This window comes from Lepidochelys kempii, chromosome 3 (assembly GCF_965140285.1).
Source record: "Lepidochelys kempii isolate rLepKem1 chromosome 3, rLepKem1.hap1, whole genome shotgun sequence".
Classification (NCBI taxonomy): Eukaryota; Metazoa; Chordata; order Testudines; family Cheloniidae; genus Lepidochelys; species Lepidochelys kempii.
This window is the reverse complement of record NC_136382.1, coordinates 164,116,149-164,132,225: the sequence shown is the minus strand read 5'-3', so window position 1 is coordinate 164,132,225 and position 16,077 is coordinate 164,116,149. Positions and strand designations below refer to the sequence as shown.

The window sequence follows — 16,077 nt, the reverse complement described above, 5'->3', positions numbered from 1 at the left end:
CCAGTCACCTTAACTTCTGTACCCAGAAAGATAATGGAGCAAATAATTAAGAAATCAGTTTGCAAACACCTCGAAGATAATGAGGTGATAAGTAACAGTCAGCATGGATTTGTCAAGAACAGATCGTGTCAAACCAACCTGATAGCTTTCTTTGGCAGGATAACAAGCCTTGTGGATAGGGGGAAGCAGAAGATGTGGTATATATTGACTTTAGTAAGGCTTTTAATACTGTCTCGCATGACCTTCTCAAACAAACTAGGGAAATACAACCTATATGGAGCTACTATAAGGTGGGTGCATAACTGGTTGGAAAATCATTCCCAGAGATTAGTTATTCACAGTCATGCTGGAAGGGCATAACAAGTGGGGTCCCGCAGGGATTGGTTCTGGGACTGGTTCTGTTCAATATCATCATCAGTGATTTAGATAATGGCATAGAGAGTACACTTATAAAGTTTGCAGACGATACCAAGCTGGGAGGGGTTGCAAGTGCTTTGGAGGATAGGATTAAAATTCACAATGATCTAGACATACTGGAGAAATGGTCTGAAGTAAATAGGATGAATTTCAATATGGACGAATCCAGAGTACTCCACTTAGGAAGGAACAATCAGTTGCACACATACAAAATGGGAAATGACTGCCTAGGAAGGAGTACTGCAGAAAGGGATCTGGGGATCATAGTGAATCACAAGCTAAATATGAGTCAACAGCATAACACTGTTGCAAAAAAAGCAAACATCATTCTGGGATGTGTTAGCAGGAGTGTTGTAAGCAAGACATGAGAAGTAATTCTTCCACTCTACTCTGCACTGATTAGGCCTCAACTGGAGTATTGTGTCTAGTTCTGGGTGCCACATTTCAGGAAAGGAAAACAAATTGGAGAGAGTCCAGAGAAGAGCAACAAGAAGAAAACATGACCTGTGAGGGAAGATGGGAAAAATTGGGTTTGTTTAGTTTGGAGAAGAGAAGACTGAGAGGGGACATGACAACAGTTTTCAAGTACATAAAAGGTTGTTACAAGAAGGAGGGAGAAAAATTGTTCTTCTTAACTTCTGAGGATAGGCCGAGAAACAATGGGCTTAAATTGCAACAAAGGCGGTTTAGGTTGGACATTAGGATAAGCTTCCTAACTGTCAGAGTGGTTAAGCACTGGAATAAATTGCCTAGGGAGGTTGTCGAATCTCCATCATTGGGGATTTTTAAGAGCTGGTTAGACAAACACCTGTCAGGGATGGTCTAGATAATACTTAGTCCTGCCTTCATTGCAGGGGACTGGATTAGATGACCTCTCACGGTCCCTTCCAGTCCTATGATTCTCTGATTCTATTTGACTATATTAAATTCCCTTTCCACACATGGAGCACCCACAGGAGTCAATGGAAGTTTTGACCTGAAGCGGAGGTTATAATACTGATCACTATGAATGAAGAGGTTGGGGTTGAGGGGCTAACACAGTATATGAAATATTTACATCCTTGATTGCGTGAGGCATTCACAGAGAAAGGATTACTTATTACTACTTGTTGAATGTACTGTTTATAAAGAAAAATAGAAACAGTTGAGAGGGAGGGCCTGATTCAAAGCCCATCAAAGTCATTGGGAGTCTTTCCATTGACATCAGTGAGTTTTGGATTTTTGTGTGTGCGCAAGCATATATGCATGTGGTTGTGATCTCAGTGTTATTGGTAGATATACAATGTCTAAAGGTAATGTCTGTAGTATGTACTTTACATATATGCTGGTTTCATCTGTCTCTTTACATACTGGCCAACTGTCCCACTGCAGAGAGCGTAGTCTCGGAGCCGAAATATTATACTGTGAATTATATAGAGTCATATTTAATGTCTTTTTCATTAATTCCTTGGGTTTGATCTCACTACCATTGATATTAATGGGACTAAGATTTAGTCTTTAAAATGTGATAGAAAGGACATGTGGGGATTTCAGGGTGTAAATCATTTTAGAATAAATCGAAATTGGTATAATTTTGCTAAGCAGTCTATACGTATAGTAGTGTTTAGATTAATACATACTTTACATTTTGTGATGACTTCAAGGACAGAGCCATCAGAGGTAACTATATATGTCAACAATATTATAATAAAGTAAAGTAATGTAAACATTATGCATACAATATTACTGAAACAGAATATGTTAGCAAAATATGTAGGCTGTTGAAAATATTTTCAAGTATATTGAAAATTATATAGTTATTTAAAAGAACTTATGTTCATGAGTGGTTTCATGTAGAACTTTAATGAAGAGATGTGTGCCTATTTGTAAGGAATTGTGATGATCTTAGGATAGTACTTTCTAATAAAATTATATATTGCCTTGAACTTCATTTCAACAAATGATCTAAACTTTTTTTTTTACTTGAAAAAATTATGGTAATGAATAATTCATTCTAAATAATGTAGTAAATCCTAACTGATGACATGGGACAAATATTTTACCCTTTGTTATAATTAAATCTGTAATAAAATGCATATATATTTATTGATATCTTTCTTTGGGGATTTTCACCAGTTTTCTCTTGAACAATATAACTTCTTATTCATTGTTGGGTAAAAGTGGATAAGAATAGGAAGAAGTTATAATCATATACTTATAGGCAGTTTATCAGCTATTTACAGTGGTACTCATGCTGAATGGAAGAATCTAATGAAAAAGAATGAGATGCAGTATTAAATATGTAAAATATAGAATATGTGCACAAATATTTAAGTATAAAGTTGCCTAAAATAAAAAAGTTAACTCGATAACACATGCACTTTTTTAAAAAATTATTTATGGTTAATATAGAACAAAGAGTTTCCTTGTAAAAATACTTATTTACCCACATATAACTGCTCTGAAGTCTGTACCTTAAGGACAAAGAAAGGTCACCAATCTCTCCAACTCCTAGTTCTTTGTCAAAAATGGACACAGTTAATGAGGTTTGTTTGGTACAGCACAAATTCTCAGACACAGATAGAGATCCTTTCAATGGAAACAAATTTGTTTGGCTTTACCAGGTTACTTAGCGATTAATAATAGCCTTGAGATGCAGGTCAGAAAGGTCATTGTACCCGCTTGCCAACACAATCTAAAATGTGCAGCTAGTCCAGGTCTGCAGGCTGCGAGGCCCCAAAATGCTATGCATAAAGTAAAAGAGGCTATTTTCCAACTTTTTTTTCATATTAATAAGCAATTTTCAGGAGAAGGGTGGCAAAATGGGGGCCATGCTACTCTAAGTAATTCATTTATTTTGCAATTTAATCTTATGTTGGAAAAAAATTACACTGCTGCAAAAGCATAGCATGGTGATTTTTAAACGTCAGTATGTTTCATAAGTAACCTTGTATGAAATATTGTATTAGCAGCCTTTAACAGTAAACTGCAACAAAAAATATTTGCAGAGATTGAAACAAACCTATACATCTTTTCCTACCTTTAATGTATTTCCTTTTCATTCTATTTTTGTCTTGCACATTTGAAGAAAAAACATGCATGATTTACTTAACATTTTATTCATTTTACCAGGTGTTGTGGATTAATATTTTGGTAAAGAAAAGTTGAAAGACTGTAGCATGAATCAAATATAAAAATGATACTATTTTAATATATATTTTCTTTAAGAATTTATTTTAACTGAGTTCATATATTTATAAGGCATTTATTACCATTTCACATGTTTTTGTGGATTAAATTAACACTATGATAATTATAACAGCTAGCATTAGAAAGCTGGAGCCCAATCATGCAAACACTGATTGAGGTAATTTGACTTGTCTGTAGGATTACTTACATCAATAAAGTTAAAGTTACATAAACATGCTTAAATATTTGCCTGATTTGATCCTTGTTCTCCAGCGGCCAAATCCTGCTCTCATTGAAGTCAATGGGAGTGTTACCATTGACTTCTGTGGGGAATTATCAGATCCCAGATTTCTTTTTGCTGTGTTATTTACTATCCAGACATATGAACTGTGCATTTGTCTTCCCTTTTTATTTTATGTAACATATTCTGAAAAAAGGCCAGAATTTACTCACCTAATCACTGAACAAAGCTGGTGTCTTTCACACACAGGTTAATTTGAACTAGCTGTTTCTTAAGAAAAATAATAACATACGTTAATCAAGCTAACCTCTTTTAACTGGGTCAAAATAATTCAATACACATGCGCTGTGAACTATAACACTGAATTATGCTTAGTATAGGACATTAATTTACTCTACAAGTTTGCATAATTTGGGGCCAGACTGGTCCTTTTGCAGAAAATCCATGGGAAGAAGCCATTGATGAGAAAATCTCTGCACGTTTTACCTTGCATAGTTTTCCTCAGATTGTTCTACTGGAAATATGGGTTTGTCGCTTCCTGCAAAGCAGACAGTGGGATCAGCCTCTTGCTACCTGTGGATATTCCAAGAACTAATGGAGGCACAGGGACATTTGCTCAGCAGGCCTTGTGATCCCTCCACACTGGCTCCAGGAACCCCTGCCTCACAACCTGTTTTCCTGGCAGTGACTTTGCTGTGGACTCCCCATGACAGTAGCTGCTCTGTACTACCCTTGTCAGAAAGGCTCCATGCTGAGGAGGGAGATGTCCAGGAAAGTTAATATTGCATGTGTCTTTCCCAAGGACTTCTTGTGTACTTAATGAGGGAAAGGTGTATGCCCCTGGACCCCACTCACCTGCCTGCAGCCCATGTCCCAACCCTTCTCCACGCACAGATCCTCAACCCTGCAGAGGGCTCAGTGATGCAGCAAGGAGAGGGATATCAAATAGTCAAGCTTACCCTTCCTCCTTCTAACCCTTCTGCACACACAAGGGCAGAAGGGGTAGAGGGTCTGTCACAGGGTCATGATCTACCACTCTGTCACAAGGTACTAGCTGAAATATAAACTATCAGTTTACATGCTGATGTCCATTTGAATGAAGTTACTACATTAAAATAAATTCTATTTAATGAAACTCAAGGTAAAATGGTTTTTGATAAAACAGTGCACAGAATATCTATTACTTCTGTTTTATCAAAATATTTAAATAACACCATCAACATCTTCCTCAAAATAAAAGCTGAAGGATATAAATGAACGAATTATGAATAAATGTGGTATACTGTACAAACACATAGAATGTAGATTTAACCACTTTAATGGTACCAAATGTTAGTCACACCCATACAGAATCCATCTCCTATACTGCAGAATGTACCAAGTAGATTTTAACATTCCAGTGATTTCCAACTGATTGTTAATGGATGAAGGCAGCACCTTGAATGCCATGGAGAACCAGCTGTGAAAGAGTTAAAAAAAAAAGTGTTAGCATCTTTTTTCACCTCTGGACTGTAAATAACAAAGAGTTGTTTTGATGCAGGAAAGAACTAGAGGAGTTTGCAGAGATGAAGGAGAAAGAAAAGGAGAAAAAAGACCTAGAAAGGGAAGAAAAGAAAAAGGATCACCAAGCCCGAAAGATGCATTACCTCCTCAGCACAGAGCAGGTTGGTATACCTGTCCCTGACAGCTCATGCAAACCACTTGGGCCCCCAGCTTGACAGAGATAAACTAGCAGGCTGAATGGGACATGACTTGTTGAAAAGATATCACAAAGACACTACTTTGAGTTCAATTTAGTGCTTTTCTATGGGTGAGAGCAGGTACCATGACTATTCTGTGACAGCAGCTTCACAGAGGCAGTAACAGCACTGCTGGCAGAAAGAGTCCAAGTCAGCAGTTTGATCTGCCACTGTGATAACACAACACGAAGGGCATAACCTCGCTTTAAAAACTCATTTTGACTGGCTTATTGTTGTGTGGTTGCACTTGTCAAGAACTAACAAGTTATTAAGCTGAGGAGCAGTTTCATTTTTTCTTTTTTAATTGAGCTAATGATTGGATTGATATTGTGCTCTTCTGCTGTGTTTTAAAATACATTGTACATGTAGGGTTTCAGCTAAAGCTTTTCACAGAACTGCCTGGATCAGCACATTTACCTTGATTATTTTCACATAGGTATGCCTCTGGAATTTTGAATATTTACTGATTAATTTGTTTGCACTGCTAAAAGTTCTAGAATTTTCAAGTCTTCCTATACAGTGTGATTGGCAGGAAGTCAAATTTGTTAGTAATTAGTAGAGCTGATCTTATGTGGTAAAACAGGATTTAAGAACATTTGTTCAAATTTTGACGGGCTGTTCTATTTTGACAATATTTGTGATCCTTGCTAGTCCCTATTTGTGAACATTAGTGCTAATGTTTTTTTTCTTTCCATGATTGTTTGGTGAATAGTTGTTCTTCACATGAATACCTGTCTTTGCATGTGAAATTTCAGGCATGAACAAAATATTTGTATTCATTATTTCCTATTTGTTGTTTTCTACTCATTGTTCGTTATTTGTTACAATAAAAATGATCAGTCATCTGATCAGGGAGCAGGAACAATACCATGTGACTCAATGGCAGCAAATTTAGCCTTTTTCAGTGTTTATGAATCATTTATAATCCACCCATAGTTTGAAACTTGTTTGCATTAATTGTATGTCAGATTTGAAAAGTGAATACATTAGTAAAAAGGAGTAACTTTAATTGCAAAATTACTAAATTCAAGGTCTGTTCAGAAGTAATTTGCAAACAGAGAAAAGGCCTAAGTTATTAATTGAATATTATTCACCACAAATAATTTGGCCAGCTGTAGAAATAGTACATTTTCCACATAGAATGTTCTTAAAGTTTTTACATTTTCTTGGACCATTTTTTGGAAAAAATAACTTATTTTTACAGTAATTCCAATATTAAGCAGATACATGAAGCAAAATATTAGAAATAAGGATGGCCTAACAAACCAAGTGTTAATGTGGATAAAATGTTCTACACCTTTAGTATCTGAAAAATTAAACTGTGGCATCTTCACCATTCTTTTAGATGGCTAGTGAGATGAACTGAATGACTTATGGTCTAAAATATAATGAACTCATTTTGTTCCCGATAGTGCCAGGTTAGAAAACTGCATTTTCCTTTACCAGTGGGGACTTTTACACCCCAAGATTCATCCTTAAGGGATGGCAGGCAGCATTTGTACCTCAGTCCTCAAGTTAAGGTTTTCCTGGTGGAGGGCAGCAGTAAGCATCGTGGTCTTATGGATTTGGGTTTCTGATTTAACAAGAACAAAGCTTGACAGGCACGGTTTTGCAGAACTAAAAACACTCCGGTTTTGCTCACTGTCAAGGTCTACATATTCCATGACTCTGAGGCCACAAAATTTGCCACAGAAGTCACAGTTTAGTACTAAATTGTGATCCAGGAGCTGAGCTATAATTTTTTTATTTTTTTAAAAATATCCCCTCTATTAAGAAAAAGTATCCTAATAAGAAAAAATAAGTTAAATTACTGTGCGTTATTGGCACTTATTTAAATTGCCGCATCTTCACTTTGCCTCTTCATGCAGCAAGATGGTTTGATATAAATGAATGCGTTTAGCAGAAATATTGAAATATGATTTTGGATTTTTTTTCTTAGCTCCTTTCTATACTGATTTGCTTCTTTGTGACAGATAGTAAAATAATATAATGTTAAAGGTTATCGATATTAAATATCAGTATTTTTGCTGTTGCTATTTCCATCACATATTCCATAAACATTTTACCATAGCTGAATGAGAAATAAAATTTCAAGCAAAATACTGACATAGCATTATTTCAGGATATTTTATAATTCAGGAAGTCCCATATGTTGCTAAAGATTAACATCTGTAGACTAAAAATAGGCTATCATAGATCTGAAGAAGTCAGTCTTCCATAGACTATTCAGAATTGTAGCTTCAGATGCTTGTGGAGCTAATGCTTGAGATATCATGTTGATGGCTTTTCCTTATGTTCTGCAGCACAAACATTAAAATTGACTGCCGTTATGACTGCAGCAATTTGAATACTAGAGCGCCTCGGTGCTTACAAGTTCAACAGTTACATTTTTACAAAGGCTACAAATTAATATAGTATTTAATATAGTGTTACATTTTGTCTAACCTGTGTCATGCTTACAATAAATAAAACATGGATCAATAAATTCAGTGATACCTTTTAACAGAGTATATATATATAAATTATACCATATTATAGTACAATTTAAAATTACCATTTTACTATATTTGTTGGTAAATAATGAACTCTATTTATAAGAATTTGCAATAATATAGCAGTTTATTGTTGTTGTTTGTACATATGCACTGTATTTATACAAATATTTTAACACAGATACATGATTACTTCAGCTATACATCAGTGCTTGAATTAACAGACCTTTATGAATTTATTAATTTAAAAATAAGAGTATCTTCTGGACATCTACATTTCAGAAAGAAATCTAAACATTTGAACATCTTTGTATAATCAATATTTACTAGCAGTAATAGTGTTAATTTGTTGTCACACACTTAATCAACATTATTCCCTGAAAATTGTTTGTTATGCATCCCACTAACTTCAAAACACAAATAAATTTTACAGCTTTAGAAAATAAACAGCATCTACTTTTTGTCTCTGTGTAGCTGGTGTTGTTCATGCACCACAAATACAGCCCAAACTATAAGAGGAGGTTTGAAAATAGAATGTGATTTTTCATTTGAGTAAAACTAAGTTATTTGGAAAATATTGCCCAGAGAAATAAATTATGAACTCTAAAATTCTATGCTTATGAAATACTGAGCTTTTACTCAACTTGCTTTATGTATCAATAGCTTCAGTAACTAGACAAGTAACACCTAACATAGATGAGCTTCCTTTGTTTGAAGAAAATTTCTCCTACATAATTCCTATAATTATGAAGAAACCTGCAACAGATTCCATGCCCTTGGTATCAAGTAATAAATTATGTTGTCTGCTCCACCTACTGGTTGCTTTTTGCAAGAGATTCCATTGTGGAATATAGAAAGAAATATCTTGAAAAGGTATCAACACTGTTATCAATCTAAATTCTATTAGAAAAACTGAACTCTTCTCTTTTGGATTTTAATAAGCTGATATGTATTTATGCTCAACAATATTTTCCTTATCTGCTTTTAAATGAACAATATAAGGGCTGTGTTTTATGATGAACAAGATACCTTAAAAATGCAAGGAGTTAAAAATTGCATGACAGGGTTAGCAAAAACTCTGCCTTTGTTCAGATTATTTCTTTGAATACAAATGTTGGCAGCACATTATAGAGTAAAAAAAAAGTCCCACTGGTCTATTTTATATTTGTATTTTATTATTTCTCTTTTTGCATTTATAAATCAAATCATGAACAGGTTCTTAAGCTAAGTTTGCTATCAGTCCATAATTGCAGTGTGCAAATTGGTACTATTGTGTTAATGGATCCCTTTTAAATATAATTAATATTTTAAAAATAAGGTTTTTTTAAATTTAATGTTTCTATTATGAATATGTACAATACATCTGCTTTTCTCTTTTTGTGTTAGTGAACTCAGACGTGTGTGCAGGTTTTACCTGGTCTCCTCTAAGTACATATTAGCAAGTAAATGTGGCAAATGGATTAAGAGGCCAATTTTCCAAAGTGCTGACAAACTGTAGCTGCCTTTGAAATCAATGGAAGGTGAAGGAGCTCAGCACCTTAAAGGAATTGTCCAGCACTTCACAGGATTGGGTTTGAAAAGGCCATACTTGATGGGACAAGGGACTGCATGTCTCAGTCACTGCATGATTCTAACAGCTCATATTCCCAGATGTACTTGGGCACACAACACAATAGCAGTGAAAGTCAGACTTCTCTTGTATGTGTATGATGGACCAAAGCCAGGGCTCTAGCAGCTATGGAGACACACTGTATGTCAAAGGCTGAGGTAACCCTCTGCTACTATAATTGTCTCTGTCACTGGAAGAAGGAATAGAAAATCAGTGGAATCGTATTGCCTCACCCCTGACCATCTTTTCCTCCAGGCACTCACACTGCCACACAAGATGATGGGAAATGTGTATTTTTTCTCCATTCTCCTTTTGCTCCTAAACAGTGGAACTGATTTTGCTCAACTTTTCACTACCAATTTCATCTTTGAATAGAGACCAAGAATGGAAAATTGCAGCCCAAATGATGAAAGTTTTCCTTCATGGCATTACTTCCACAGAGGCATAATGTGGGAGTTGTAAGCCTGGCCACACAGCCACAGAACCTCTTTGAGCATTACTGGCCATCTGGGGTGCCCCAAGCTCATAATCTCACACTGAAGGACTCAGATTCATCTTTGGTTCCAACCCCAGTCCGTTCTCCTCTGGGATCCACCAAGCTGGGATCAGCTAGACTGATATTGTCAACAGTTCCATAGGATCTTCTATTTACCCAAGAGCAGAAACACATGCAGACACGTGAGACCCTCTGATCTTAGAAAAGTTGGCTCATTCAGTTCTGCTGGTGCTCTTCCTAGTGTTCCTGATTCAGGTACAGGATCTTCTGTTGGGCCATTTCTCTGCCCCAATCAGCTCCTGGCTGGAAAACTTACCAGGGCAGTTTCATTCTCTGTGCCCTTTTGATTCTGTGCCCTTTTGATTCTGTGCCTATTGTGCCCTTTTGATTTTTTGGCCCTGTAGTCTTCAACGTCCTTCTTCTGTAACATCAAGAGAAGAGGGGGTTGATAAGAGTCCTGTGTCTTCATTGCTGACGAGACCTAGGTTTGCACCTCCTATAAAGATCAAGAAGACTGATTCTCCTAGTTCTGCAGTTTTACAGGATGTGACATCCATCACTTTGTCAGAGGAGGATACAGTTGAGAAGTCCTCTGAAATGTCCTATTGTTCCCCATCTTCTGAGGAGGCTGTGCTGACTGCCTCTTCCTCTCCTCTCAGTGACACTTAGGGTTCCAAGGCTCAGTTTGTAGGGGATCAATTTCTCTTGACATTCTTTTGGAAGCTCCTAAGCAGAGAATCCTCCTAAGCTCCTTGATAACAGAGCTTCAAGAGAAGGACAAGATAGGTTTCCCTATTAAAGACTGCTTGTTAGAGTCTGCAAAGGAAGTGTAGAATCATTCTGCCTCAACTGTGTCTGCCTCAGGGAAGCTCAACTCCTTCTATTGAATACTGAGAGAATAATTGGAATTATTTTTTTTCTATCTTTTACGTTGGCATTCTAATGATCTCAGCAGTGGTTGAAAAGTCTAATTTGAGAAAGGTGTCTTCCTTTCTTGGGAAAAAGGAATGTAAACACTTTGAGCTTTTTGGAAGGAAGGCGCACTTCTTGGCAGCCTTGACTTTATGTGCTTCTAATCACTAAGTGGTGAGGCAAGGTATAATATTTTTTTTATGGTCCAAGATGTCTTCAGCACTTTCCTGAAGACAGAAACAGAAATTTTTGGAGCTCTTTTAAGAAGGTCAAGAAGTGTCAAAGCATACTGTTAGGGCTTTTTTTGAAATCTCTGATATATCTTCTAAATCTCTAGCTACAGCTTCTCACTTACAGGAACACTCCTACCGTCAGAATTCAGATTGTTCTGCTGAAGTGCAAGGCCAAGGTCACTGTCATGCAGTTTGAAGGTTCTGACCTGATCAACTTAAGAACTGGTGAGCCTCTGTTATTCAGGAGATCAGTTTAGGTGATTACATGGTCCCTTCTTATCTTAAAATCTATACAAATCTATGAAGTTTTGTTGGGAAACCACCAATAACAAAGTTGCTACTTTTTGGACTGGCAGTAGTCCCTATGATTTTCAACCAGTGTTTAGCTGTGGTGCAGACCAGCTACTGTGTCAGGGACTTAGTATGCTTAAGCAACTGGCTCTCAAGAGGCCAGTCTTATATCAGGGTCGTTCATGCCCTGCAGGAGATTTTCATAGCTTGAGAGTAAACACTGACAAATCTACACTGACCAAGGTCCTTATGTTCATAGTAACTACTCTGGGCTTCAGAGTAGCAGCCGTGTTAGTCTGTGTCCTCAAAAAGAAAAGGAGGACTTGTGGCACCTTAGAGACTAAAAAAGTTATTTGCGCGTAAGCTTTTGTAAGCGACAGCGCACTTCATCAGATGCATTCAGTGGAAAATACAGTGGAAAGATTTATATACACAGAGAACATGAAACAATGGGTGTTACCATACACACTGTAATGAGAGTGATCAGGTAAGGTGACCTATTACCATGAGGAGAGCGGGGGGGAAGAAAACCTTTGTGTCCGCCTTCCTTAAGACAGATTCTTTAGTCCGCAAACTTAGCCAGGCCCACACTGGAAGGCTGTGTTTGGATATAAGGCTTAATTTCCAGCTATACCTTTGTCAATTCACGTTCAAGGCTATGGATGCACTGCTTGCAAGATTGGTAGAGTCTGGTACACAGACCTAAAGCTCACTTTCTGAATAAGGTAAAGGTGTAGCTCTTCTGCTGCGGGTTGAGGGTTCCATAGGTTTTTATACCAGTTTTGTCTTTTTTTCTTTATTATTGTTATTGTAAAAATCATAATTGAGCCACTGATTTGCAGCATTCAGTGACTCACTCACATATAACATTATCTACTGATTTATCATGTTTGTCAATTCATGCAGAAAAAAAAAGAATACCTTCAGGTCTCTTTTCAGTTCTGCTTTGTCTGAAAGAGTGTTGAAAATTAATTTACCACAAGTCAAATAACAACCGAGTACATTGTTTATTTTATCAATTGCATTTGTTCCTATAAGCAGAGACCATAACAAATCGGAATGGTACTGAGGGACTGATTATCCTCTCATTTACACCAGTGTAAATCAGAAGCTAAGTCCACTGAAGTCAGTGAAGTTACATCAGGATAAAACTGTGTAAATAATTTCCTTACCAAAGCCTAATAATGAATATTCAAAAGGCACACCTGATTAACCTAGCGCTGTCCTGTAAGCACTTGAAAAACAATTGGTCTGAAGTGACACCCACTCTGTCTTTGGACACCTGGCAGTTTTATTCTTATAAAGGTGAGGACTCAGTAGATAAAGCACCGGCCTCTGATCTGGCTGGCTGCAGGTTTGGTCATTTGAGCTTAGTCCCAAATGAACGGTCCACATCACAAAATGATCATACATAATTTGTTACTATTGGCAGTCTCTGTTCAGGAAAGACCAAGGACTGTGCATGGAGAATGACTTAGCTCTTACCTTTTACATTTTATTTCCTCCCTCTTTACCATTATACCTTTTATTATCCTATCTCCAAAACATTCCTGGGCTGAAATTATCATTCATCCTAGGTACTCATATTTCCTGGAGATAAAAAAAGTAACCACTTTTGTTCAAAAGTACAGGTGCCCCCAATCACTGAACATCCCCACCTATCTGTGGGTGTTTTATACCCACTCCTCACCTACTTGTTACCAAGTCAGATGTCTCGCACTACTTTCCAAAGCTTGTACCATTACAAATCCCATTTAAATTAAAAAGGGAGTGTGAGCTTTCCTAGTTCTCCAACTGACTTTCAGATACATTTTAATAGTATTAGTAAGTAATGTACTTTTCTCTTTTCTTTATAGTTCTATATTCTGTTTTCATAAATGATGATTTTCAAAGGATTCTCAGTCTACATTAAGTCTGTCTTACAGTACTTGTCAAATATATGTTTGATCAGCAAGTTTAATTGGTCTTGATGTGCCACATCAAAGCCGTCTTTGGCATATACGTTCACCTGCATATGGTGGGCTAGACTATGCCAGCCTTTGCACAGGGCTACAAGGTAGAAGGGTCACAAGATCTTGTTCACCCACCCTTTGTTCCTCCGGGGGGGGGGGGGAAGGGTAGAAGGGCAGGTATAATTACAGTCTTTGTGCTCTCCTAAGAAAGACTGTTCTTGGCTAGTGCTGCTGCCTGTGCCAATTAACCCGAAGGGAGTGGGATGAGGTGGGAATGGCCCAGCTGCTGGGCTTATGCTGTACCCTCTAAAAATATAATGCAGTAACAGGGCTCCCTGTGACCTTTTGGGAGACATTGTTCCTGGACAAGAAACAATAGTTCCTGGAGCTCCTGCTAGACACATAGTTGCTAGGCACTTCACTGCTACTAGGCACACAAAGCAGGGCTATGTGTTCAAAGAATAGTTGAGACCTGTATTTTTGTAAAATCACTCTTTAAAAATTCTTGCTACCTAAAGGGTCCTTTTTCTGCATCAAAATTGTATAATCTGTGGTTTGTTTTCTCCAGGCAATACACCAATTGCTCCAGTCCTGTGGGTAGGATTAGTGGCAGAGTTTAAGCAAGTTTAGGCTGTGTGACCTATGAAAAGTGTACACAGCAAAGGTCTGTGAAAAAGTTCTCTTTGGTGTATTACTGTCATTTGTGCCAGCAAGAAGCTGGGATTATTCCAGTGGTGGGTAATTGAACAGAGGGGGAAAAAAAACCAAGGAGTCCTTGTGGTACCTTAGAGACTAACAAATTTATTTGGGCATAAGCTTTCGTGGGCTATAACCCACTTTATCAGATGCATGATGAAGTGGGTTATAGCCCACGAAAGCTTATGCCCAAATAAATTTGTTAGTCTCTACGGTGCCACAAGGACTCCTCGTTGTTTTTGCTAATACAGACTAACACGGCTATCCCTCTGAAACCTGAACAGAGGGCATTATAAGTTGAATGTCAACTTTCAGCTTGGTGCTGTGCAAACACAGAAGACAGAGCCCATGCCCCAAGGAATTTACAATCTAGAACAGTTACAGAGTAAACTATTCAGATACACAGCACTACATTTATCCCTGGTGCAACTCAACTGAAGTCAATCCAATTATTATAGTGTTAAATTTGGCCAATATACAGTAGTGCATTTGGTGCTAATATGAGCTTGAGGTGATGCAGGAATCTTGCGGAGATAATTTTTGAAAATATACTATAAGAATAAGCACATTTTAAGGAGGAGCAAAAGGTCATTTGGTGTACAAGAAGAGGGAGACTAGGGATGGGATGGAAGAAGGCATGAAGATGAAGTACCATACATTTCTCAACAGCAACCCTTCTGGTTGATTAAGAAGTGGCATTGATGGTATCCCAGCTTTAATGAAACTTCAAGATGAGTGATGTATATACTGATTCTTTGGTTTCCCAGCTCTTGGGCAGGCAAATACAGTTAAGGTAATGTTTCCTCAGTTAACTTACACAGAGTTTGCTCACGATTAGATCCTGTCACTTGGAATCTGGTAAATACTGCTTATTGACAGGTATTACCTGTCCAAGAATGAGCATGATCAGTGCTGCTCTGACCCTTAATAACATCTCTTCTCTACTTCTCTCCCCTATCATGTTTTCTCCCATATGCCTATCTTAATTGCCACTGAAGCCTGGAGCCATCCCTCAACATTTTCCTCTGTGTTGCAGCTTTACCCTTTTCCTGCTTCTTTTCTATTCCTTCCTTTGTCACACTGCTCCATCCTCTCCTTTTCTTCTCTTCCACACAGCACTACGTCCATTCATGAAAATCTCAGCTCGTTTCCTGGTCCCATTGTAACCAGTGAGCTATTCACATTATCCCCGTGCAGTTTATTTGCATAGTGAAATAGTATTGGCTTAACTAAAATGTATTATCAAATGAACCTCTCAGAATGTGTTATTGCAGGGAAGAGAGCGTCACATGCATACACAAAGAAACAGACATAAAGAGACACTGAAGGTTAGTGGAACACTAGTTTACTTAATCACATCTACATGTTCTTGGGGAAATAAAATTATTTCTCTCTTCAGCAGCTGTTTCTTATGTTGTCACAAAATCCCATATAATTGTCTAGATCTGTTCTGTAAAGAAGAGCTTCTCCTATCCACTCTCATATTCACCTGTATAACCTATAGCACTTATCATATTCTAACAGGATATCATTGGATAATTAGAGGGATTTTTTTTCCAATCCTTTGGGAGAAATGGTGTGACCAAGCCATAGGCTAATTGCCTTTTATGACAGGTTGTTTTTGTCTTTATGGGAGGGATGATGTTAGTAAATAGTAAATGGAGTTATAATTTGCAATTCACAAATGCAGAAACTGAAGCATAGGAGATTGTGGTGGGACAGGTTCTCACCCCAGTCAAGAGCTCCTCTTGGCACAATCAGCCCCAGCTCAGCCCACCTGTGATGCCTGTCAAACGTGGAGAAGGGTAGCTCCTGAAAAGGGATGATCCAA

At 37.5% G+C, this 16,077-nt stretch overlaps 1 protein-coding gene across 3 annotated transcripts in view; it reads left to right on the top strand.

Annotated features, from left to right (window-relative positions):
* The window catches only part of SPATA17 (spermatogenesis associated 17), a 146,378-nt gene that overhangs the window by 60,703 nt on the left and 69,598 nt on the right, over positions 1–16,077 (top strand). For all 3 annotated transcript variants that reach the window (XM_073338910.2, XM_073338909.2, XM_073338912.2), the window contains one exon: positions 5,367–5,490. In XM_073338910.2, the coding sequence (XP_073195011.1) occupies positions 5,367–5,490 (124 nt within the window). The remainder of the gene's footprint in view (positions 1–5,366; positions 5,491–16,077) is intronic.